Below are 24,567 nucleotides of genomic sequence, written 5' to 3'. Positions count from 1 at the left end.
AGCAAGATGAAGAGGTTCCAGTTTGTGTCTGGGTCATGGCTGCCTTCCCTCCTTCGCATGATTATGGTCCTGCTGATTTTGGACCCGAGAGTCGCTTGCATTAGGTCAATCGGAGCTGCTGCTTCTCTTACAATTAACTAATAACACCGTAAAAATCCAACAAAGTTCTTTAAACAAGCTGTCAGCCCTTCGTTTCAGTCATTCCTCGCTGGATTCACTGTACCTTGGCACGCAGCTGCGCTCGCAGAAAGCACGTTTCCCCCAAGCTTTGCCAAAACCTATTCTTGGCCACCCCTGTCCCCCCACCCTGTGTGCCCAGCTTGGCACGGCACCGGGTGGTCACAGGCCGTTCCGCTCCCATACAGCAGACCCTCTTTGGGGATGGCTTCGTCCTGCACCTCCTCTCTTGCAGCAGCAGCTCCTGGGTTTGCAGGGAGGGCTCGATAGCTCCATGCCGATCCGCAGCATTGCCCTAGACATGAAGGTTTCTCTCCAGTAAACTGGAATTTCCACTGCTTAAAGCAATTAAGACAGACCAGTTTGGCTTCCCAACTGCCAGATCGAATAGTAGGGACAGGCCGAGTTCAGGACTTCAGTAGGAAGAACTCATTAAAAACCAGATTCTTTGTATCCAGCAAAAATATTTTGCACCAGGAGGGGAGAAGGAATGCACAGCAGAGAGGGTGTATTGTAATCAGATACAGTTTTAATAAAATGTACATGTTTACAACCCGAATGGTTCTTCATAATGATTACCAGAGACACAGACGATCACACCCGGAGTGCAAAACTTGACCCCATCGAATCTGCGAGTCAGAGGTACGTCCGAGACCGTCAAGAATTACCTTAATACCAGCGCGGTGCAAACGAAACACGGCCCTTGGGACACGAGTCGCAGATTGTTTGTCACAGTTTGCCGAGACCAAGGGACGCTTCCAGCTCCGCGCAGGAACGAGGGAGCTGCTTTCGCTGCCGGGCTCGGCGCGTCGCCCTGCTCTGCCAGCTGCAGCTGGCCCTGAACAAAGGCCCTGCCCTCCGTGCTCCTGCGAGCAACCCTTCCGCCCCGGGAGGGATCGGGGACGAGCGGATCACCGCGATCCCTCTGACTTCACAGGGGAGTATTTCTAGGTGTGTGCGGAAGGGAACTTACCCCGCCGACAACAGAAACTACAGGCCGTGGCGTATCTGTAGACCCACTAACACAGCTGAGCGGGTTTCAGGAATGTGTTTCAGAACTGGAACGAGATTTCTCTGTCATGATACTACCGTAAAAATGCTTTGGAGTCTTTCAGTGTACTGAAAGGCCTTGATTGAACACCGTGAGGAAAAAAAACCAACACAACCCCCCCCCCCCCAAAAAATTCAACTCCCCAACACAAGAGTCTTTGGTGGAAGCTGAGTTAAAGTAACCGATTACCACTTTGGAGTGATTGAGAGTTCAGCAATTGAACAGATCTCGCACGGTCTTGCTTAAGTCCCGCTGAAGACGTGCTTCAGGCGCTGCGTGTCATGATTGCTTACACGGGTTTGCTGTCACGAGCTTCACATCACCTACGTGCTCCATGCACAGCGGACCGAGGGCGCGCTGGCTTCGAGAGACTGAGATTGTAAACTTACCACCACACGTGACTAGTGCTGAGCTGGCTGGGAGGGCGAGGAGATACGGGGGAAGTCCCCAAAACGCTGCAGCAGGCTGCGGAAAGCGCAGGTTACCCCCACGGCGGCCGGTCCCGTCACACGCGCTGTACAAACGTCACGGCAGTGAGGCACAGGGAGCCAACTGCGCTTGGCTTTTTCTTCCCCCCCACATGCAGAAACTCTGATCAATCGCTTTGAAGATCACCAAGTGCATTCAAGCTGAAGTTGGCAATGGGGAAGAACCAGTCCCTTTCCCAGCCTGAATCTGAGATTGTCGCAGGACTGCAGCGATAACTGCGGCCCTCCGGCCGTGCACAAGGACTCGAGGCAGTTAACAGAATTTACTACAGCTTTGGGAAAAAAAAAAAAAAAAAAAAGAAACCAGTGGTTCTGTTCAGAAAACTGACTTCAAAATGCTGCATTGAGGCCATACTGGTCTTATTTCAGTAAGATCACTGGTTGTGCAGCAAGGAAAACTATTAGCGTTATGCTTCCACATCCATTATAAGCAGTAAGCTTCAGGGACTATGGAAATGAAATTTCCACTTACAATTCATCACGCTGAAGCTGCAGTACCGGCAGTGCAGGATTAGGAGGAACACAGGCTGGAAACGAGAAGAATATCAGACTAACAGGCATTGAAATCCAGTTTTCTGACCATAACCAAGAGTCCCACTACTTTATAGGCCACACGCAGAGATACAAACAAGCTGCCTCCAACCCCAAAAGAGCTTTAAAACCATTTAAGCACTGGACGTACGCTGGCAGGATCGCGACCTTCTGGGGCACGGTTAGCTTGCTCTTTGTGTAAAGTGCTTGAAGAACATAAAAGCTGCCAAAAAGCTCGCTGGAAATTCAGCCTGACCCGACCTGAACAGGGCTGCAAAGAAGCCCGCGACACCTCGCTGCGCCTCGGTGCATCTTCCCTTTCTCCCTTGGCTGGCAGTGCAGGATGGCGAGGCCTGAACTACACGCAGCTCACCTCCCCCTCGCCGACACGAACACGCACACGAGAGGCGAGGGGCGAGGGGCCGAGCGTGAAGGGCAACAGGCTGATGCTTCTCCAGCATCGGCTACGTGAGACCTGGACGTGGCATCGAAAGAAGTTTCACAGAATTATCCGAAAGCAGATTTTTCAAGTCAAAACGAAAGAAAGGAAGGAGAACCTGAATCCAGTTAGCAGAGGTAATACCTTGAACCCACATCTTATTTATACACGGTACCTGCTCGCTCCAGCAAAGCACCTCCCCGTCCCACGGACTCACCCCCGCACCGCCAAGGCCTGACCTCCCTTCCAGCAGCTTCCCGAGCAAGTTTAACAGCTCGAGGCCAAATCCAGCCTCCTGGCTGCACGCACGGCCGTGACACCGGTTGTGTGCCGAGACCAGCCTGGGCCCTCACGCTCGGTCTCCTTGGCATCCCTTGAATTCGGAGTCTGCCATCGCCATCATTCTCAGCATCTCTCACTGATCCAATCCAGCACCGACCGAACTGGGGGGGTATACGCTTAAAACAAAACCAACACCTGCCTTTCGGGTATATATTTAGACAGAAACCAACAACAAAACAACAGTAAGCAACAGCCTCAGCTTTGCTGAAGAAACATCTCAAGGGAAACCCAGAAATGTCTTTACAGTACTTCTGTTTTCAAGAGGTGGTGATGGAGGACAGAAAAAAAAACCCCACAACCACCAGTACGCACCAGTATTACTTAACACTGAACGTGGCAGAGCAGGGCAGAACGTTCCCAGCTCTGCACAACTCGACCTGACCTGGGCTCGGCAAGTCGCTAGTTGCCAGCAACTGGGCTGTGCAAGCCAACGTGGCCTCCCTGCTTTCAAGTACTCTCCCTCCCCAAGCCAGGGCTTGAAGACCTCAGTCCAAGCTTCTCCCGCTCCCTCCCAGACAACCCCCGCACCGAGCACGTCCAGCAGAACATTGGGCTCAATCTCTTGCTGCTGGAGGTATTTTGGAGGGGAACTGAATTTGGGGAGGGAAAAGGAAACACGGAGCAGTCGGTAACTCCTGATTGCAGATGCTTCCTCAGTTCCCACCATTCAGGGGTTTTCCATCCATCCTCCCCTCACGCTGCTGGGCTGAAAAGTCAGCAGCGAGTCAGCCCCGGCCTGTGCAATGTTGTGCTTTGTTTCAGCAGCCTTCACACGCAGCTGTACCATGCCTGCTGCAGGCCTTCAATGCTCGCTGCCCGAACGTCGGACACAGCTACGCACTGGAGGCGGTGTCAGGCTTGTTCCCTGCAAAACCAGACTGAAACCCATTTTCGGCTGCCGAAGCTCTCCGGGGCGTGACGCCGGTGAGCTGGGAGAAGCTACGGCTGGTGCCTCCCTCTGAGTGACAGGACTCGCAGTACTTTCTCTCCGAGTAACACACACCAGGACGCGGGCAGGGCAGGAACCTGCTCTACGTACGACCGGTCCTGATCTCAGCAACCTACCCGTTGCTCCAACAATCTGCCTGCAAACACCCAAAGACCTCACAGCCGCTCGTGGGAGACCCCCAAACACAAAATATGTCCTTTACCCTCAGCACGAGGCTCCAGCTCACACGATAATGAACAAACTCCCCTGGGAAACGGCCACCATAAAGCGTTTAAGAGACTTGGCCAGATGCTACCGGAGACAACGGGGATTTTTTTCAATAGATGTCAAGTCCTTAAGAATAAAACCAACAGATTTTTTTTTCTTGGGAGACATTCTGCAGCACCAGCACCTGTGAGGAGGAAGGATTACTGCACCGCAAAGATTCATCACTGACTGGGAGCCCAAAGAGTCCCTGTAACTGGGTATTTTGAAAGCCAGACCACACTTACAAGTAGCCTTTGCGGGCCAGAAATAGCAGATCCGAGACAACTCACGCAACCAGGCATTTTGCAAAATAAAGACGTGAGGTTTCACTCTTATCTGTCTTACACCAGTGAAGAGAGAGGGGAGCAAAGTCTGCGGTGTTTCTGCCCAGCTGCCAGCCCAGGTGGCTTCTCCTCCAAACACTGTGCGAGGATTCACATCCATCACTGCACAAGCAATAAGAAGTTGTCTTTCTCTTTGGGCACACGGTAGAAAGCACGGTATTTTGGAAGCAGAGGAAACGTTATCAAAGAAGTGTGAGTTTGTTTAGGTTCATCCTTAACCGACAGGAAAACAAAAGGCAGAACTTAGGAATGCAGAGCCAAGCTCTCTGCCAGCACAAATCCGGACTGCAGCCGATGCTGAACGACACCCAACGAGGTACGCACACCAGGACGCCTCCCGAGCTCTTTGCAGAATACATTTTTCCATAAGGTGTATTTTTAATACTGTAAAAACGCACGGTGCTCTCCTTCACAACCCCGTAAGGAAACTCGTGGGTCCTACGCTTTGGCATAAACCAGAGAGGAAACACACACGCCAAACTGAGCGCTCTGCCTGACCCTTCCCTTTCCCAAACCCAGCACTGGGAGCAGCCCCACAGACCGCTCTGCTCAAGCTCCCGTACCTGAGAGCTCGCAAGACGAGCGACTGAAAGCACTGCGAGTCCTTCCACCCTCCTCCGGGCGCCGGCACAGCCCCGGGGGCAGAAGCGCTCCCACGCTTTACACGCCGCCACGGCTCTGCTCCACCAGCACGGCACAAACCCGGTGCCGCCCATCGCCGGCACGGCTCTCGCTCGGTGCGCGCCCGACCTACGAGCGCACACGACGGAATCGCTCCCGAGCCGCGGCTGCCAGGTTTGCATCGCTGCCGAGCGGCGGGGACAGACGGCCTTGCTCTCCTCCACAAGCCCCCGCTGCTGAGGAAGAAGTCGCAACAACCCTTTAACCTGTGAAATCGCCTCCTTTCCAGAGCACTAGCAAGTCCTGCTTGACTTGCTCTGTAATTAATAAACTGTTTAATTCATCTTATAATGAGTTTGCCCAGTCAGGACCAAAAAATATGGAATATTACTGGTTTGGAAAAAGCATCTAAAAAAAAAAATAAACGGGGTGGGGAAGACAGTCAGAGGAGGAAGGTAAGAAGCAACTGAAAAGGATACGAAGATCCTGAGTGCCAGGCGTTCAGACTAACTAACATAACTTAAAATGCTTCAACTATATATCACTGCAAATAGAGTTCTGACCAAAAAATAATAATTATTTTTTATATATATATATATTGCTATGTCATTCATTTCAACTAAGAGGTTCAAGGTCCTGTGAGAGGCGGTCCTAGGGGAAGCACACCTCCCAGCTCACAGCAGATTAAGGCTTTTGCTTTCCCGCTTTGGAAGGAAAGGGTGCCGAAGCAAACGGATCCCCGCTGGACAGCTCTGTAGTCCTGGAAGACAGAGGGGCAACAGAGACAGATCCTGCTATCGCCTGTCTGTTGGTCTGAGAAACCACTTTGTAAGCAGCTATGGGCTTCGCGTCGAGACCCTGCCCATCTTCCGGACTGTAGTGACGGGAATATTTGGACAAGGATTGCGGACGGAAAGGCTTGTTAACCACGGAGCCCAGCACGGCTTCCTGGGGCAGCGCGTGTCCTCCTGGGTTCCTCTCGTTGGCAATGCCACCCTGCTCTTGCAGCACACCTTTAAAAGGGATGTTTTCCTGGGTCTCCATGGCTCTCACGGAAGAGGGATGAGGATTGCTCGGCTGCGTAAACCCGGCAGAGGGAAACTGAGATCTGGCCGAGGCCGCGGGCACACGCATTGCCGAATCCAGGCTTGGGAACACCGGGTTAGCTCTGGGCTGGACGTCACCTCCCTGACTTAGGAAAACGGGTGCTGCAAACTGTTCCTTAGACAGACTATGGGAAGTCAACTCTTCCATGCTTTTCTTTTTAGTGAAAGGGGCTCTCAGGAATACATCTGCTTCTTCTGGATGTCTAAGAGCCACGTTGCCCTTGGAGATAAAAGGAGCTTTGGTAAAGACATCCCCCTCATCAGGCACTTTTCTCGAGCTTCGGAAAGGAGCTGTGGCAAAAACATCTGGTTCGTTAAAAACCTCCCCGGTGTGCGACTGGAAGGCAGGGAACAGCATCTCCCCTGCCCTAGTCTGGGAGTGGGGATCTTCTTTGGAGGCCTCACGTCTTTCCCTGGGCGCAGACTGCAGGAACCCTGCGTAGGACTTGCAGGCTTCCTCCTCCTCTTCCGAATCCAGCAGTAAAGGCCTGGACCCGCTGCAATCCAAAACGTCTCCTTCATGGTCTGTCCCTTCTCCTTCGCTGCTGTAGAAGGAGCTGTTGCTTGAAGGACCATCTCTCATTAAGTAGTCTGGCTCCGAGTTGTGTGGCGTCTTCACCTCCAGTATCTCAGACTGACCCTTGTACAAGGGAAGTCCATCAGCGCCAGAAGGTCCTTTACAGAGTTCAAGGGCTACAACTGGGAACAGGGCTGGATCCCTCTGCAGACCTGAAAATGCAAGAGAAGGGTGTTACTCAACAAGCTCCATCTCCTTCGTCACAAACGAGAACGAAAGGCACTCGTTACACAAGAAAGGTCATGCCGTTCAGATCTAAACCACCATCACACATGGAAAACGGGAAGGAGGGGGAGGGCAAACCCAAGCAAACAGAAACGCCAGGGAAGGTATTAATGACACACAAACTGACCCACAACCCGGCGCTGCCTCGCAGCTTGGGGACACCACAAGTACCAGTTTTCAGAAAGAGATGGAAGATGTTTGACACACAAAAGGGCACACCCAGCGCGCTCTCAGCACCATTCCACAAGGTTTTCTCTGCCACCCGCAATGATGGCCACCACCAGAGAGGGATCGCTGCTGCCTGGAGGGAAGCTCCAGCAAACAGCCAGGTTTTGCCCTTCCGTTCTGCACTGTTGCCGAGTGACTGCCCTGCAAGCAGAGCTATAGCTTGGCACAGCCTCCGTTTCTGTGAGCCATCCCACGGATACGTGGAATTACGCTCCAGCATGGAAAATACACAGGGATGCCCTGCAATCTGCTAAATCAACATACACGTTTCAAAGAATGAAGGTCAGCCTATAGCTTTTAATGAATCCTGGCAACTAGAGCAGCATTATTTTAAGCCACTGCAAGACAAATGATTTTAAACACTCCATACCACGACTTCAAATCAAGCATCTAACATAACCAACGATCTGGCTTGCTCCTGTGCAGTGTGGGGAGAGGCTTGCTGTTCTGCTCTTCTCCAGTGACAAGAGCCCAAGATGGGGTTGGTTTTGCCTTACGACTCACACAGACAGAACAGAATATAGCTTACCTTCAGAGAACTACTGGCAGGTTAGGAGTATGTCATTGGACTCATGTTAGCAAGAGGACAGGAAAAAGGCACGTGAAAACTAAGCAGTGTGAATTGCAGGAAGAACAAGGAGGGTAAGGAGATGGTTTGGTATCCACCGATTGATGGACAAGCGAGGTACTAACCAACCCACCCCGCTGTGACGCAACAGCGTCATCGCATCCAAGCTCTGCCCAGGGTAACGGTTCACATCTGCACGCCCATCACAGCCCACAAGGCACCATTTCTTGATCAAGTCCGTAGACGTACGCGAGTTAACCCGTTCCCAGGCACTTCTCACAATGAAAGACACAGCAGTCGTTCATTAGGCATCAAAATTGGTATTTATTGGGAAACTATTCACTTGGATACATCACACTGCTAGATAAAGACAGTGTAGATATGTGAACGCTTTATAAGTTACTCTACAAAAATACTATCTCTCTCTCCTGAAGCCTGTGCTGCCAGCAATGCTTTAACCTCAGAGGCTAATCTCGGCTTCCAGGAACGGTACGCCTATGGTGGTGTTTTCTTCCAGGAGGCTGGTTATATATTCACCAGGTATTACTGTGAGGTTTGGAGAATACAGGCTGAAGCAGAGCGAGACCGGTTGCCACATCACACAAATGCCTCTGAATTACCCAGTCCTCATTGAAATATGAGGAAACCAGTAAAGCAAGGAAAGGAAAAAGTTATTTATCACGGTGAACATCATGCCAATGCAAACCAAGGGCCCACTTTTCACAAGAACAGCACAAACAAGTCATTTGATTGGAATTTTCTTTTTAAAGAGTTACTTGCGCTAGTAGGCATCTATACTCACGTAAGCGATGGCATTTAGGACAGAGCAAGAGAAGAGTTGACAGGATATAAGCCCATTTACTTCGGACAAGAGCAGCCTGTGTCTCTGAACTTGGAGGCACTGTATGATGGGCAGAACGCTCTATTTGCGGAAAAATTACTTTGTCCAATGCTTTCTTGCTGTCTCTGCCCACCACAAGCGAGAAGGGCACCGAACGCTCAGAACCAGTTTTCTCCCTTGCTAAGGCCGGTACAGGAGTTGTGAATTACTCTGGGAGGAAAGACTGAAGCGATGCTTAGGTGGGAGCTCGTTCCAGCCCTCAGTTAGGAGCTGGTTTCGGTCAAAGCGGCCAGGCAATGCGGCAAGAAGGGAAGGGCCCTTGTCATTCAAAACCAACAAAAGTGGGCACGGCCATAGTTAAGTATGGTGGGTTACCTGAGAAGTTTGGGGATTTACTGGCAAGGGAGGAGCACCGTCTTCACTCCCATGTTCTGCTTTTCTGATGTTGAAGGAGGAAGACTTGGCTTCCAAACCCCATCCCACAGCAACCGATCCCAGGCACCTTTCCCTTCCCACGTTCTTAGGTTCCCTCACAGTTTGTTTCTTTTGGCAGAAAGCAAAGGGACAGTCCCAGAAGGAGCTATGGCAGCATCACTGCCACAAGGAAGACAACATTACGCCAGCATTTTACGTCAGCTAACATCTGGGTGCATGTCTAACTAGCCCATGGCTTAGACATCTCCTCTCACAGTTCATCTCACATTAAAAAAAAGGTCTGAGCTATGCTTAGACACTGCAGTGTGCAATGAAACCAAAAAACCCCTTTGTGTAAAGGTCAGGTCAGAGCTAACGAGACAAGATCAGTGCACTCCCACAAGCAGACACAGCTACAGGCTTTGCATTCGGACATTTCAGAGGCGCACGCTGCATGTCTCTTTAGGATGACAGAATTGAAGGCAGCCAGCGCCGATGGACGCTTCGGCAGGTCGGAGATCAGAGACCAGCGAGACTGAAGCACTCGAGGGACCGTTTCACACGAAAAGGCGTGGCAGTCCTGTTCTGCGCCACAGCAAAGGGCAGAAAGGGTCGCTCCACGAGCTGCTAACAGCGTGAGGGTAGAGGACAAATCTCGTGAAACTAAGACAGTGCCTTTTTGTTTGAAGCCCTGCCCCTTCTCTGTGGTGACTCTGCTCCCCTTCACACCAAGGGCAGAGTGTGCAAGAGGCCTGAAAAGACCCAGGCAGATGGTTTGCTTGAATCAACACCCCAAAGCACCCACAACCCCTCGCGCAAAAAGAGATGCCTCTTCTGCCGAGGCAGCATTTCCTAACATCTGCCTCTGCCAAGATGGACACCGTCAGGGGGCAGCTGCTTCTTTTGTCCCTTCCTCCTCCTCCAGACTCCCGAGATCTGTGTGTTCCTTCAAGGGGAAGCATCCCTTACGTTTTCAATTAACGCTCAGGAGTTAACGCAGGCACACTGCTAAGAGCTGCAAGCTTTACAGCACAGAGTATTTCCAGAAGCTGGAGTTCATAGATAAGGCTTCTCCCTACCCCTGTCCAACATTCATGTATAATTTTTTATTCCACGGTCAGATATACATACTAAAGAAACAATTCCTAAACTATACTCAGGCTCGCTTTCTGCAGGGAGAACCTTAGTAATAAAACCACTTATCACCCCAGGAATACACCCTGCGTGGATTCAGATAGCAACCGGGAGAAAAGACCATTCACCCCTGAGTTACAGCACCGACACACAGAGCTCCCCCATCTTTACAGGGAAACGGTGCTCTGAAGCAGCAAAGCACTGAAATAACCGGCAGGAAAGCTATAAAGCTATAAAGGATTTACTCTCCCTATTACACGAGGCTGCAAGGAGGCAGAGCAGTGGCCGAGATGGTGACCTCATTTCTGGAGCAGAGCTCAAAACAAGCAAGTCAGGAGAGGCAGAGGCATTCCTAGAGTCTGAAGCTACTCTTCCACCAAATAACTCTCCTGATTTCATCAAGCCAAAGTCAGGGAGGTCTCAACATAGGGTAACAGGTAGCTCAAAACCAGCACAATTACTATTATGCAGGATTACTAGGTTTGCATTTTAAAAGGGTCAAAAGATTCCTTCGTTCTTGGAACGATGGCGTTTTTCCTTGTATTCCCATTCCTTGAAGCAGTATCATTAAGCAGCACCACCGAACTACCCCCTTACAGCGCTCTCAGGGAGGAGGTACCAAAGCAGAACACCAAAGGTCAGCATCACCATTACTACGTCGCTGGGCAACAGCTTGGACAGCACGAGGACGTGCTCCTGCCCAAAGTCACTAGGCAGCGGCAGATCTGGGAGCAGATCTAGGGTTCTTCGCTTCCAGAAGACAAGGAATTTAACGTTCCAGTTTTGGCACACTCCTACAGTCGCTTGCACCACGCAGAGTGAGACAGGGCAGGTGTTAAACACGCTAATCCCACACACCATATTCCAGCCGTTTACGAACAAGACCGACACCATCGTCGGGTTTGCCCCTCAGTTGTGCCGTGCGCCAGCCAAGCGTTACGTACACAAGTCATTTCTGAGATGCAGAGACCGTCTGAGAAAAACATAAGGCAGGTTTCTAGGGGTTAAACTCCCCCCTGTGCAGGGCAGGAGGACAAGCCTCCCACATCAGAAACGTCCTCAGAACAACCCCAGCCAAGCAACCCCCCTTCCTCCCAAGGAACAACGAGCTCCGATGCTGAGCGTGGTCTGCGCTCCTGTGCGGAGGCAGGGCTGTCCCCAGAGCACAGCTTCTTTCAGTTACGGAAATAGCCCACACGGGAACAAAAATAACGATGAAGAAAAGCCTTTTTTGTTGTGTTTTCCAAGTCTATGTTTCCTGCTGGAGTGATGCAGCCCTAATGTGCAGTGCCCACACCCCCCCACAGAGAAGCGGAGGAACTCGCCTCACCCCATTACTGGTAGCCGAGCTGACCGATAAGCCTCACTCAGAGCACTCCCCCCGCCATGCCAGCTACCCCCCAACTCTGACAGATTCCTACAAGAGCTCCTGAACTAGAAAATCCATTGGCCAAAAAAGAAAGTAACTCCAGCTTCAGATGCCACCACAGCACGCTAGGTGCTTGATGACATCGCCTGTAGTCAGAGGCCCACAGGCCCCACATTTTATGTCTGCTTGGATACCCCAAAACTTGCCCTAAACCACATTCAAACTTTCATTGTAATAAGAATTTTTTGGGGTTTAAATAATTTTTTAAATGAGGTGGTTTTGGAAAGTCACTGGAGGCAATATCCTGCGAGCTTTCAGACTGAAGAATGCCATCAGCATTCATTTACAAGAAACCTCTAAAAATACAGAGATTCACTCAGGCTGTTGTTTGCTCCTGGGAAACGGGCTGTTAGAGGGTGCAGGTCTGCCACAAAGCCACCAGCGCTAAGATTCTTCCACCCATCTCTCAGACTTCTCCAGCAGGTTGCACAGTGCCTGCAGCCCTGGCCAAGTCCTTCCTAGGTGGCCAAGACCCAAGGAACTCCAGGAAGACTTGGCCAGGCAGAATTCAGGAGCTGCAGCACCTTCTGGTTTTGGGACAGATGCTCCCCACAGAGCAGATATTGTCAGACAGACACAAATTTGCCGATCTTGGAAGGGTGGGTGCAACACTTGTGCTCATCCGGTTAAAAGATGAACTGGGGAGATTTCCAAGGGCAGGGGCAGTTCAAAAGCCAAGTCCCCTCAGAGCAAGCAAGAACCAACATCTAAGTTCCAACTAGTCCTTTGAACATCTTGCCACCCCAAACCCAGAGTTTATTCTTGCATCCAAAGCAGAACCTTGACTTGAAAGGAAACTGCTCCGTGTACTGTGGTTGCATTTGAAGGACCCTACCAGGAGGGACCGTCCAGACAGTTAACGCCAAGAACAGTACGCCAAGCTCCAGCCTGCTAGGGCAGAAGGGCTCCTCCACCACCCCGACACGAACGGACAGCACGCACCAGGCAGACAGGAGAATGACCCTGCTGTGATTTTGCTGACTGTAGGTTTGTATTATGTTACTGAACAACACCTGACCCTACGACCCTTAAAAGGGGACAGAAACATCCCCCATGGCTTCAGACGAGGCTCCCACCACAGCTATAAGAGAGAATCCTTCTTACGCCATTTTGGGACTGCTGGGTACCAAACGGCTCCCATGCGGACAGTGGGTGAAAGTTCCATTTGTTCCTCCACAGCAGCAGCTTTCAAACAAGCTCCTCAACTTTGGAGCGGCACACCAACACTACCTGACGCCTGTGGGAGAGGCACGGTTTTTGGAGAGCTTAAAATCAATCCCAAATATCCACTCATTTCATCTCTCTCACATTCTCCATTCATTCTGCAAATAAGCAGCAAGTATTTGCTGATGAACGAGGTCTGGACAATAAACATCTCTAAAAATGTTTGCTTCCCTTGTACTGTATCTCCCACCCAGATCCATTAACAGGTACTTGAAAAAGCAATAAAATAAACATTCACATCTGCTTATTTAATAGCATTAACAACAACCCAGTGCATTTATATTTTTTTTTCCAGAACCCTTGAACAAGCGCCATTAGATTTAAAATCTTAAACATTCTTTAAAAGTACTTTAATTCACAGAAATCTTTGTTTCTAATATACAGTAGATGGTTACTTTTTAAAATCCATTCTCTTTTCATATAATCTCAGTATCTGACTATACAATAACTTTCTATCTATAACGTCTTCTTGTTTTCCAGTCCAGCTTGCCTGTGCTTTAGGAATATAAAACAAAAAAATAATAAAGTTCTATCCACAATTTTACTAAGGTCATTTCCATAGTTCTCATGTAAAGCTTCTCTTGGAAAGTGCAGTATACACATGTAATGATACAACACACTTAAGCAATACTTTTATTATTAAGTGTAGGTTTTAAAAGAAGAGTAATGTAGAGCAGACACAATCGATGGTAGTTCTATTTACAGAATTTGTTAAACTAAGTGTTGGGGTGGGGGAATAGCAGAGAGACTGGAGATAGGAAAGGAGGAGTCACGAACTTTGATTTCTTTCCTTCTTAGCGAGAGGTCAGTACATACACGTTTCAGTCGTTCATACTTTCGCACATGGGAAACTGCACTTTACTAATACGGCTACATACACATACACAAGGTTAGCAGTAAGCTAGTAATTATTCCACTACAGAGGAAGAGTCCTTCTGTTCAGAAAGGGCTTTCAAATACAAGATAGAAATTCCGGACTTCATGACCATAAGCTGATGAAAACAAGTTTAGCGTATCCAGCTAGTTGACAAACTAAGCACGTGAAGGGAAAAAGAAAAGGTAAACCCCACCAAGTTACAGCAGCACTGATTTCAAACCACCTGAACCAAGTGCATGCTTGTTCCACAAAGACTGAGGAGTGGAGTAAAGTCCACAGTAATCTTCGCCTACTGAAACAAATGGTTCCATACTTAACTGGTTTGCACTATATGCAGTTACAGAAGAAAATGGGGAACCCAGAACAGATACCAGATGCTTGACTAAAACCAGGATTAAAAATAGACAAACAACCGTAGGACAATTTGTTTCATACACAATTTACAGTAGGTTGGGGAGATTTTCCTTTTTTTTTTTTTTTTCTCCAGTCAAACACAGAAAAGAAGTCACAGAAAATACATCTGCTGCCGCCACAATGCCCTTTTCATCCAAAAAAGGTCAACAAAACACTAGTCGCAGCCATACTCACATGTATTTGGTTCAAAACCTTGTTATGTTTCACTTCGAGTCATTTCTGCAGCTTTAACAATCGGTTTTGGTTTTTTCTTTTCTTTTTTCTTTTTTTTGACCCTCCCCTAAGGAAGTGCAGTTCATTCACAAGGAGGATTGTTAAACAGCAAACCATTAGCGGGGGGGGGCAGTCCGGAAAACTCTTCATATGCACCATCACCAGAGGTACTAGGCAAGACTACTTCAGAGGAACGCGGTGCTTTCTCCTCCTCTGAAGCATATACTGGCAATTTAGAAACATCAGCTCTCCTAACCTGTATGCTGCGAGAGGGGGACGTCCCTCCCGATTTCCCCCGTCCCCTTCCTCCTGCCCATTCATCAGAAAACAGGAACAGAACCAAAACCAAACCCATAACTGCAAAGATTGAAACACAGTTGGTCACGCACTGCTCTAAGGAGAAAGGAGCCTGAGGGACGCAGGGCCCGTACATCAGCTACAATGATCTACTTCATTTACAGCGAGGCTTCCCACGGTGCTCTGGGCACGGCCCGGCAGGGCGGCTAAGGACAGTGCTCCCTCTAGACACCGGCTGTTACAGACGGGTGCAGAAGGAACCACACCAGGTTTGTACCAGCTTTAGCGAGGACTACCCGGAGAACTGGGACAGAGTCTTTCCCAGGGCACGGGAAGACAGGGAGAAAGGTGGGTGACTGTCTCCTGCCGGCAGATTTGGTTGGGTGTGTTTGGTTGTTTTGTTTTGTTTTTCCCCTTAATTAAAAGAAAACCAAAAGCCCAAAAGAACCACAACTGAAGGTAACTCTTCTGGAAATGAAAACGGAGGATTAGGTACGTTACAGAAACTGCGTCTGCTACTGTGTCACTGCTACAGGTCTATGAGCTGATCCACCAGCAGTAAAGACCTGGCTATGTTGGGAAGACTGGACTCAGAGCTTCCACTGTTGTTTCTAGAATGCCCACCTGAAAGTGTGAGAGATAGGAATTCAGTATTGAACAGGACACACACACACGACAGTTTCAGATGTTCAAGAGCAAGCAAGAAAGAAAAAAAGTCAAAGCAAAACAGAGAATTTGCTCAAGCTCTTCTCATTACTTGCATCACGATAGCAACAACATTCCCCTGCTTGCTCTTCCACCCTCTCCCCGCCCCCAAACCCAGCTCGCTGGACCTGCTCGGGAAAACATCACAGCAGGCAACAAATCTCTACAAACTACTTCTTTTTCCCAAGGTTTACGTCCAAGCTGCAGAATTCTCTCCTTACTAAAGGACCTATAAAGCAATTACAAGAACTCCCACAACCTACAGAAAGGCCATTCAGAGTTTTAAATCCTGAAAATTAGTTGCTGGTTTAATGGCATCTTTGAGCTGCCAGCTACTTCGAGGAGAGCTGAGCTGCCATGTGGCTTTCTAAAACTGGTGCTTTGATACTGAAGGGAAGATGCTCCTCTTTATTCAGGGTAGCCTATCTTGGCCCAGCTTTGGTAGAAATCGCTGACTTTCAGCAGGAGCAGGGTTTCTAGTGTCTGGGAACTTTGTCTACTGAGTATCAGTCTTTGCAAGCTAGCATTAGATGCAGAGCAGGTGTACAGATTCCTGCTGTAAACAAAAAAGGGAGTTAGGGAATTCAAAAAAGCTCTACAAGCAAAGGAAAAAAAAAAAGAAAAAAGAAAACCAGAAAAAAAGGGAGCCCTGGAGTGTGGTTGTAAGCCTACGCTAGCACCTCAAAAGTGGTCATCAAAACCATTCAACAGCCTGACTCCAGAGACCTGTCTGACTGACCAGACTGCGAAACGCTGCCTGCCTCTGTCCCTGTGAACTGCAGCACTACCAGTTCTCCTAAGGAAACAGTGCTGCTTCTTCGATTTAACCCTACCGTTCGCAAAGATCACGCTAACGTGATCTAGGTGACAGGCCTGCTGTACAAGGAGAAATGTCCAGCCTCTGGCCTAGGGGCTGTGACGGCTCAAAGCTCTTCAAGGGCGGTGGGTACCGTCTACCAAACTCCTTGCACTCGGGTCCCACAAGCACCTTTGAAAGGCATCCGTCAGAAGTGAGAAAACTCACGTTCTGCAGGAGTTCTGGAGTTATAAAGGATTATTGTCATCATCCCCCTCTTGAGCCTCCTGCCAAGTTAACTCAAAAGCCAAAGGCTCTCCTTTCACTGCCTCGAACAGTGAGTGAGAACGGCGGAGAACGCCGATCTCCATCGCACTTCAGCCACAGGGGTGCCCGTGTGCCCCGCCTGGCAGGCTGGCAGAAGTTACTTCATGGGCTCTAAAGATGCCTGGTCACCTCTTATCTTTCGGGACATGCAATCTTCTCCCAAACAGAGAATCTAGAGAAATTTCAAGGCCAATGTAAATCAGAGGAAGTCTAAGCTCACTGAATACTACAACGATAGTTTACTATTTGAACTGCTTCACACGTGCTGCAGCACCACTGCCCCAGAACTAATTTATGTTCATTGTTTTCCTTTTTTTCCTTCCCTTTTTCACCCCCACATCCTGGCTTACCTTGTGAATTTTTGGATATCAACACTGGAATTGGGTCAAACTCATCTTCTGTCACTTTTTCAGAGCCCTCAGGAGCATCAAAGCCTGATATCAGGTTAGTATCTTCTGCAGCATAAAGGAGAGACAGAGGTAAAGAAGCAAAGATAGCAGAGAAGGCTGGTTAGAAACGCTAAAAAGTGTTAGAAGGTCTTTATGTTTTCAGAGACAGGGTTTAGAAGCAGGAGTTTCATTTAAAAGATGAAATTAAGGTGTTAAGTCTTTGGTAAAGGACGTAAGAGAGCCAATTAAATACAAAAGTGGAGGGGAAAACAACAAACCAAAACACAAAGCGAGCCAAGCCATGAGAATCAAAATCAAATTTGGCCAATCTGAAGGCTCCACGATTGGCATCGTTCAAAGCTGTGGTAAAAGCCTGGGGCTTAAGCTCCCAAGGACTGAAAGTATTCTTTGTCATCATCCAGTGGCCATCAGATATCAGTGCAGTTTGAGAGAGCAGCCTGGCTCTCCAGCTACCAGCTGTCACACACAGGGAGAAGAAAAGGGCTGGGGAAAAAAACCCAGCAACACAGAAGAAATTCCAGTCATCTACACGAGACAAAGCCCCTGCGCGTTCACCTACAGCGATAAAACAAGAAGTGCAGCACGGAGGCAGATTTCCAAGGAATTTAAATGCCATAACTAGATACCGAGAGGTTTGCGTTTTTTTTTAAAGGCCCCTAGAGCAGTTCTGGCACATAATTCCATTGATTTCAAACCACGTCAACTGCAGTTAGACACTTGGTGTGAGGCATTTTCAACAATCTCCACAGGAGAGGAGGCATTTATCTGCCTTATCAGGCAATTACATACCTTTAGGGACTTTCACACTCTTGCTGTGCCTCACTACTTGTTACTTTAGACACCTAAAACACCTTCTAAAATCTGGTCCTCAATTACCACATGAAGCATTTCTGAAAGCCTAGCAAGGACATGTGCAAGTCGATGGTTTCCAAGGAACAGGACCATTCCTGTTTGACACCTATAAAGACTAAAAGCTCTTTACCTAAAGCTGACAAATACGCCAACAGGTTTTGGGTGAGATGATGCAAGAAACCACTTGTGGAAATACACTGTTCTCTGGAGGACCAGACCCAGAAAAAACACCCACAAATTTTGTAGGAAACTAGCCTGTGAAGCGTCAAAAACACAAAGACGTTTCATCTCAATGGAAAGTCGCATCTTGTCACCACTGTCTCTGGAGATATTTATTTGTGGCTCCCCTCACCCTACCCGGAAGCCTTTGCAAGGACTGTTTCCAATCCACTTCCTTTACACATACAACGGCTCACAGCTCTGGAGTTTGCTGTACAACCCTGAAGGAGCACGGCTCCGTTATGGACTAGCTTCCCTAAGGGGAGAGAAAGGCTGGTGAGCGTCCCTATTTGGGCAAAACTCCTTCCAAAGCCATTGAGCTCGCCTCAGTGACTATGTATCACCATAAATAGAAAAATTCTCCCCTCCCATCCGTGCAGCTTGGTGCTGTATTCAGCAAATGCAAATTAAGGAATCCTGACAGCTGAGCAGAAATTCAGACGCCAGAGAACAGCCTAGGAAAGGACAAAGGAAAGGATGCTATGGCGTGCTTGGAGCACCAAGCCATGCTCAGACCACGGCTGCTTTTTCAAGCCCTCCTGGTCCTCCCGATAACTTGCAGCGTTGCACTTCCACAGGCTGATTATACCCATGGACAGCAGCATCTGCCCCATAGGTGCTTTACATCACCAAAGCCAGGATGGGATAAACAAACAAACAAACAAAAAACCCCCAAATTAAGATTGAGACAGTCATACAGTTAATGATCACACCCAGAGCTATCAAAGCAGGCTTTGAAAAGAAGCCACAAATGAGTTTTGGAAGATTTAAATATTTTGCCCCCCACCCTGCTAATGCAAGTCCCGTTTTCCTCGCTAAATGCGAGCCTTTCTCATCCCAGAGGGAACAGCAGGGCAACCTGGGAGAAGTCATGCAGGAGCCTGTTAATTCATTTGCTCATTAAATCATACCAACGTTTTGGCTTTGCTGTGTTCCAGACATGGAGTAATAACTGCTCAACATACATTTCAAGCCATTTACTCAAAATGAAGTGGCATGGAAGTGTATTATAGCAATGAGCAATTAGAACAACAGCTTGTTTAAACCCAAAAGCTCTATGAAAAACACAAACTCATTCTGAAGTGCCATCAAGTGTAAAAATTGGTTACTGACTGGTTTTACAGCGATTCCTCTGAGGACAGATCACTTTCGGTTGCTATAGGGATACTTACCAAATGAGCTCAGCAAAACCCATCGTCAAGGGGGACCCAGTAGTCAGCATTTGTGCTCTGAGCCTCTCTTTTCAAGGCAATAGACAGCACAGAAGTCCTGGTCTTCCCTCCCCCCCCCAGGTAGATGTGTACTGCCCAATATTCACTGCAAGCTCGGCTTACGTGAGTCACCTGCTAACGTCTGGCACTGTCCCCAAAGGACACATGCACTGCTCACAACTGCTGTAGCCCATAACAGGGATGTGCCAGAACAGAGCAGGAATAAAGTTCCCCGTGCAAGTCACACCCCAGCTGACAGCTCTTCAAACTACTCCAGCCACACTGCAGGGAGAGGGCCCAGATTTCAGCTGGGTGCTCTGCGGCTTGGGAGGGGGCAGGGGGAAAAAGCAGCCGAGTTAGGACCCGGCTTCCCAGGGGCCTCTACTCTCGCTTGTTAGGGGAAAGAGAACAGAACTCTGGTCACTGCACAGTATTTCCACAATTCCACTCAGGCTCAAATACTGCTGTACTGCAAGGGCTGACCTGCAGCTCTTGGGAATTACCACGCACGGTGTGCTGCTCTCCTGCCGCTCTGCTTTCCTGCGTTACTGCGAAACCGTTCCATTTCTGCATGTTGCACTGAAACTTCCCTATTTGCTGTGACGCTGCGGTTTGACTTCTCCTGATAACCTCTGAAAAGGGAAACATTCTCTAGACCTGAAGGAGCTCACTCGTGTGTTTTGGACGCTAACGCCGACAGACAAAAAAGAATTCCTTTCGCTTCAAACACCTTGTGACACCAGCGCAGATGATCATCCGGCTCCCCTCCTGAACCAAGAATGCAGCAGGTCTTAAACCCCATGTGCAAAAAGCAAACCCAGAGTGCATCCCCTTCCAAGCCTGAAGAAGGGTCGCACACAAAAGCCTTCCCTTGAAGCCTACTGCATCCCTCCTGCTGTATCCCTGTTCCGCGGAAGGTGCCATCTGTCTTGACAAACCTTGTCTTTACGGTCAAGCTGAATACTTATATTTTTCCCTTCATACTTCAATGTATATTCCAAGTTTCACCAGCTTGGGAAGAAAATAAAACAATGGCTTGGGGAAAAAACCAACCACCCATCACCAGAACCCTGGTCAGAGCATCTGCTCACGTAAACTTCACGACAGCTAAAGCCCAAGTCCCAGGTCTAGAGGAAAAGGGACCGTTTACCTTTGTGAGGTTGAGCTGCGAAAGCTACGGGAGCAAATTCATCCAAGAGGTCAGCAGCAGGGTTAGAAAGCAGAGAACAGTCAAGCAGAGAGTCTTCCCCAGTGAGAGAGTCTGAATCCAGGTTAGCATCCAAAGGCCGCAAGGGAGCATTAAACAGGACACAAACACTGTTAAGCTCGTATTGTTGCATTCCTGTTCCCGTCCGCTTCGCGTAGAGATTTGATGCAAAGCCAGCACAAAAGCTAACATTTTTTGTGATGGAAAACATTCCTTACTGCTCTGCAGCGAGAGCAGAGGGATTCCCAACACCTCTAGCAACACATAGCACATTCTCTGGGGCGAACTGCCCTCTAAAGCTGAGTGTACAACAACGAAATCCCACACAAGTGACAGGGTACCGCAGGGGGAATGAAGGGGAGAGAGTTGCAGGAACTCTGGCAAAACTAAGTGCACTGGCTATTTCACAAGAGACCTCTGAAAAGATGCAGAGTCCTTTTGCTGCAAAAGTAGCCAGATCAAAGCCTTCAGAGTAAGAAAGGGACATGAATTGCTGACTGCCGTGCCCCAAGGGAATGGACAGGAAAAAAAATAAATCAGTGACTGCTCCAGATTTCGAGAGCACTTCATCAGAGCAATACTCTGGCATCTACGGATCTGTAGTGGTGGGCTCAAGGAACGCTGTACCGTTCTTCCCAAGGAGACAAGTAACACGGACCTTCCAGGAACCATGCAGCACCCACTTACAAGCCACACAAGCAAGCCCAGTTTACACCGGCGGGAAAAGCAGCCGAGAGGCTTACGTTCAAGCAGACAGCGCTTTGTGATTGACACAGCCCACACCGGTGCGATGCACCCCCTGCCCCCCCAGCCCCCTCCTGCCTCACCAACCTGTTCTGTTGGAGGCGACCGACTCTGTCTGTGACACAAGGCGTTGGGGCAACGGAGCCTCGAGGCCCGGTATGAGACTCTCAACAGCTACGTCAGGTTTTCCTTTCCAAATGGGCGAAACACCAGAGCAGAGAAGAAGCCAGAGGTTAGTTTGCACGAGACAGTCTAAGTAGGAACTAAGGGGCAGTTGTCTGAATCCTTTAGTGACCCTTTCGTACGTGTCAGCAACAAGAGGCCGAAGTTAGACCGATGTTAGTTTAATCAGGAGGGAAGGCTGTAACACATCAGCGTCTGTTGGGTTTGAGTTTTTACTGTGGTTTTGTTTTAAATGTATTTATTTTAATTTGTGCAAGCCCAATCTGAAATACCCCGAGGGTGGAACGGGAGGTTAAGGATGCCCGCCCTGCAGCTAAGCAGAAGGCCTGCGGCTGGGCAAATAACTACGAGCTTTTGCAAGAGCCTTTTCCAGCAAAAGGAAAACACTGACCTTTAAGGAGCCCCCCTGCATTGGAAGTAACAGATCATTAATACCTACTGTGAGCCCTTAGCACATTCCCAGGTAAACCTGGAAAAAGCCAAGACACAGGATCTTTTTTTTTTGGACTTTGAGTGCCCAGTGGAACAAAGATCGCAGACCCTCCAGAGAGGTGACCAAGTTTTGGACCCCAAGGTCTTATTGAAAAGACCAGTTCCCCGCATCGTCTAATGTCGATGTCCACTATGGGCACGCAAAAGGAGATGTCTGCAAAGGCTAGACAGAAAGGTTTGGTTTTGTAGAAACCATAAAGGGGAGGGGGAGAGACACGGGAGGTAATTGTCACGGTCACCAGCCAGGTGTAACGCTTGTCTGGGTCTCTTCCTCAAGGACCAGCATCAAGGTAATGACCAAGAAGTTAAATTAAAGAACAAGGACACACTCAAATGCTGGGACCAGAAACAGTCTAATTGGTGAACCTAAGAGAGATTAATGAATATTTTTGCCTGCATAGCAGCGTGTGTATCTGTGATTTGCAGGATCATTATCTAAGAGAATTCAGGCAACTGCCAAAAATTGCAAAAGGGAGGAAAAGACAAAAATCTCACTACTAAGGTGACTCATTTCCTACCTTTCTATCCAAAGCTAGAAGGTTGCAACCAGCTAGCCAGGGGACCCTGGCTGGGACCCAAACCCACAAAAGCAGCTGACTGCAGCTAACTGCAGCCTGCAATTATTAGTCTTTAGGACATTCGGCAAGTAGGTCAAAACAGGATTCTGCAACACCCCGTAACCTTTACACCACCCGGAGCCCGTTGCATCTGGGCTCACAGCAGCCTAGCAGGTTTGCTCTCTGCATATGCCCCAGGTCAACGGCAATGCCGTCCTCCTCATCCTGCTGAGGGTCGACGGAGAGACAGACAGGCTCAGCGCCTGGGCTGTGCCCACACACGACGTCTCTAGCAGAAATGGAGGGATTTTTTTTTGCATCTTCTCTTTCAGTCAACGATTAACTTTCTTCAACCAAGAGCAGAAGAACACAGAAGGCACAACGGTGCCATGTCATTGTGCCCAATCAGCAAGCCTACATTTTAAACGCAAACACCAAGCCTTCGCTGCTCGGACGCTAGTCTCGTGGGGAAAAGGCAGATCTGTCTCAGCATAATCCATAACTTCCTACCACATTGCGTTTCACCGACATCAGCAGCTGTTTCGAGAGCCCAGTGGGGGTAAACACGCAGAGTTATCATGCGGGACAAGACATGCCTTGTAAGACAGAGGGGAGGAGGCGCCCTGAGTTTATTTTTACCATTCACAGCGTCTGACGTGCTACCAAAGGGGTCAGCGAGAGGCAGGATATCAGGGAGCAGAAGCGCAGTCTCAGGAGATTTGAGTCCCTCAATCAGTTTTTCTGGGTTAAGCGGGAAAAGGAGGAAGGCAGGCAACAGAGGGGGAAAAAAGCAAAAAAAAGAAAACAGAATTACAAGAAAAGACAACATTAATCAGGTGCTCAGTTCAGCGGCTCATAGTCCAGTGTGTCAGCCCCAGGGGAGCATCTGCACAACCTCGTGGGCAAAGAACACTGTCACTGGGAGATATCAGAAGGCAGCTTTCCACCAGCTGGCTGTGGTCATCTAAGACAGCTGAGGACATCCTCACCCACTGTGTGCTGCTCTCCCCAAGGACCTACAGTAAACCAGCAAGCAGTTCCTTCCCTCCTATCCAAAGCACAAAAAAAGCTTAACATGACCCACTGAAAATCAAATTAAAAAAAAAAAACAACCAACCCCACCCAAACCCCTGCAGTTTTTCCCCTCCCAACCTTCCTACACTAGGGAGGTCTTTGTTAGTCTTTGCATAATGAGAAGAGAAGAGATGATGAGAAGCTCAAGATGCTAGAGCTAGGTATACATCACCTATTAATTTGCTCAAGAATGGAATACTTAGAGTCCTTAAGAGTTAAGCAAAACCAGAAACCACTGAGACCCTACAGACAGGCTGACATGGTGCCAGACATCAGAACTTGCCCTTGGGTTCAACAGCTGTCTAGTTACCAATTAATTATTTCATCTATCAGGTTTCAAATCAGACATGTCATTCTCCACAGTACAACTCCTGTGGTTCCCATTATCCTTCACACAAAGAAATTTAGATAGCCTAGGCAAAAAGTTAATCTCAATTATTAATCTGGTGGATGAGTGACTTCCCAATCATACTAACCAGGTTTTCAATAATGAGCTTAATTACTTGGCTTTCACAAGGGTTTCTTCACAGAACAAGATGATAAAGAACATTTTTACATCTGTATTTTATGTTTGGAGTTCAAAGGCTGGTGTTATTATTTATTATCCAAAGAAAACGTCCTCATAACTCCACAAAAGCACAGGCTCTGGAATACTACCATATAAAAGACTTACCATGCTGAGAAAGCCAATGAAAAGCTTAACTTGCACTGTTACGTACACGGTAATACTATCAATCTCTTTTATTGGCCTATATAAATAATACAAATAGCCCAGTGGCTTTGGAACTACTTATTCAAAGCAGGACAAATTCTACTCCCCGTGAAAATCTTCACAAGCAAACACACTAAAGCAACCGGGAGGGGAAGGAAACCTAAAAAGTGACCCAAGAGGCAGCTGTTACAGCACTGAAGGCCTGAAGAAGGTCAGCTGAAAGGAAAAACCTGACGGGAACAGCAGCCTTGAATGTACTTGAAACCTTCTCACCTCTGTGAGGAATAGTCAATTTTAAAGGCTGTATTTGCCAAAGAAGATGCAGCCCAACTGCAGAGGCATC

At 48.6% G+C, this 24,567-nt stretch overlaps 1 protein-coding gene across 8 annotated transcripts in view; it reads right to left on the bottom strand.

The window, feature by feature from the left end:
• Positions 1–5,764: 5,764 nt before the first annotated feature.
• The window catches only part of AAK1 (AP2 associated kinase 1), an 81,388-nt gene continuing 62,585 nt past the window's right edge, over positions 5,765–24,567 (bottom strand). For 3 of the 8 annotated variants that reach the window (XM_086477284.1, XM_086477283.1, XM_086477285.1), the window contains exon 16: positions 5,765–7,023. In XM_086477284.1, coding sequence (XP_086333410.1) covers positions 5,873–7,023 — 1,151 coding nt within the window. In that variant the 3' untranslated portion in view covers positions 5,765–5,872. Of the gene's footprint in view, positions 7,024–15,264; positions 15,360–16,913; positions 17,019–19,738; positions 19,745–20,405; positions 20,517–21,293; positions 21,396–23,077; positions 23,180–24,567 lie in introns of those variants that run through there. The other 5 variants (XM_086477287.1, XM_086477280.1, XM_086477288.1 and 2 more) reach the window with 5 other exon arrangements.

Source organism: Leptosomus discolor, chromosome 23 (genome assembly GCF_034619465.1).
Source record: "Leptosomus discolor isolate bLepDis1 chromosome 23, bLepDis1.hap2, whole genome shotgun sequence".
Classification (NCBI taxonomy): Eukaryota; Metazoa; Chordata; class Aves; order Leptosomiformes; family Leptosomidae; genus Leptosomus; species Leptosomus discolor.
Note: the sequence above shows the minus strand (reverse complement) of the source record. Positions and strands in the feature narration are given on the sequence as shown.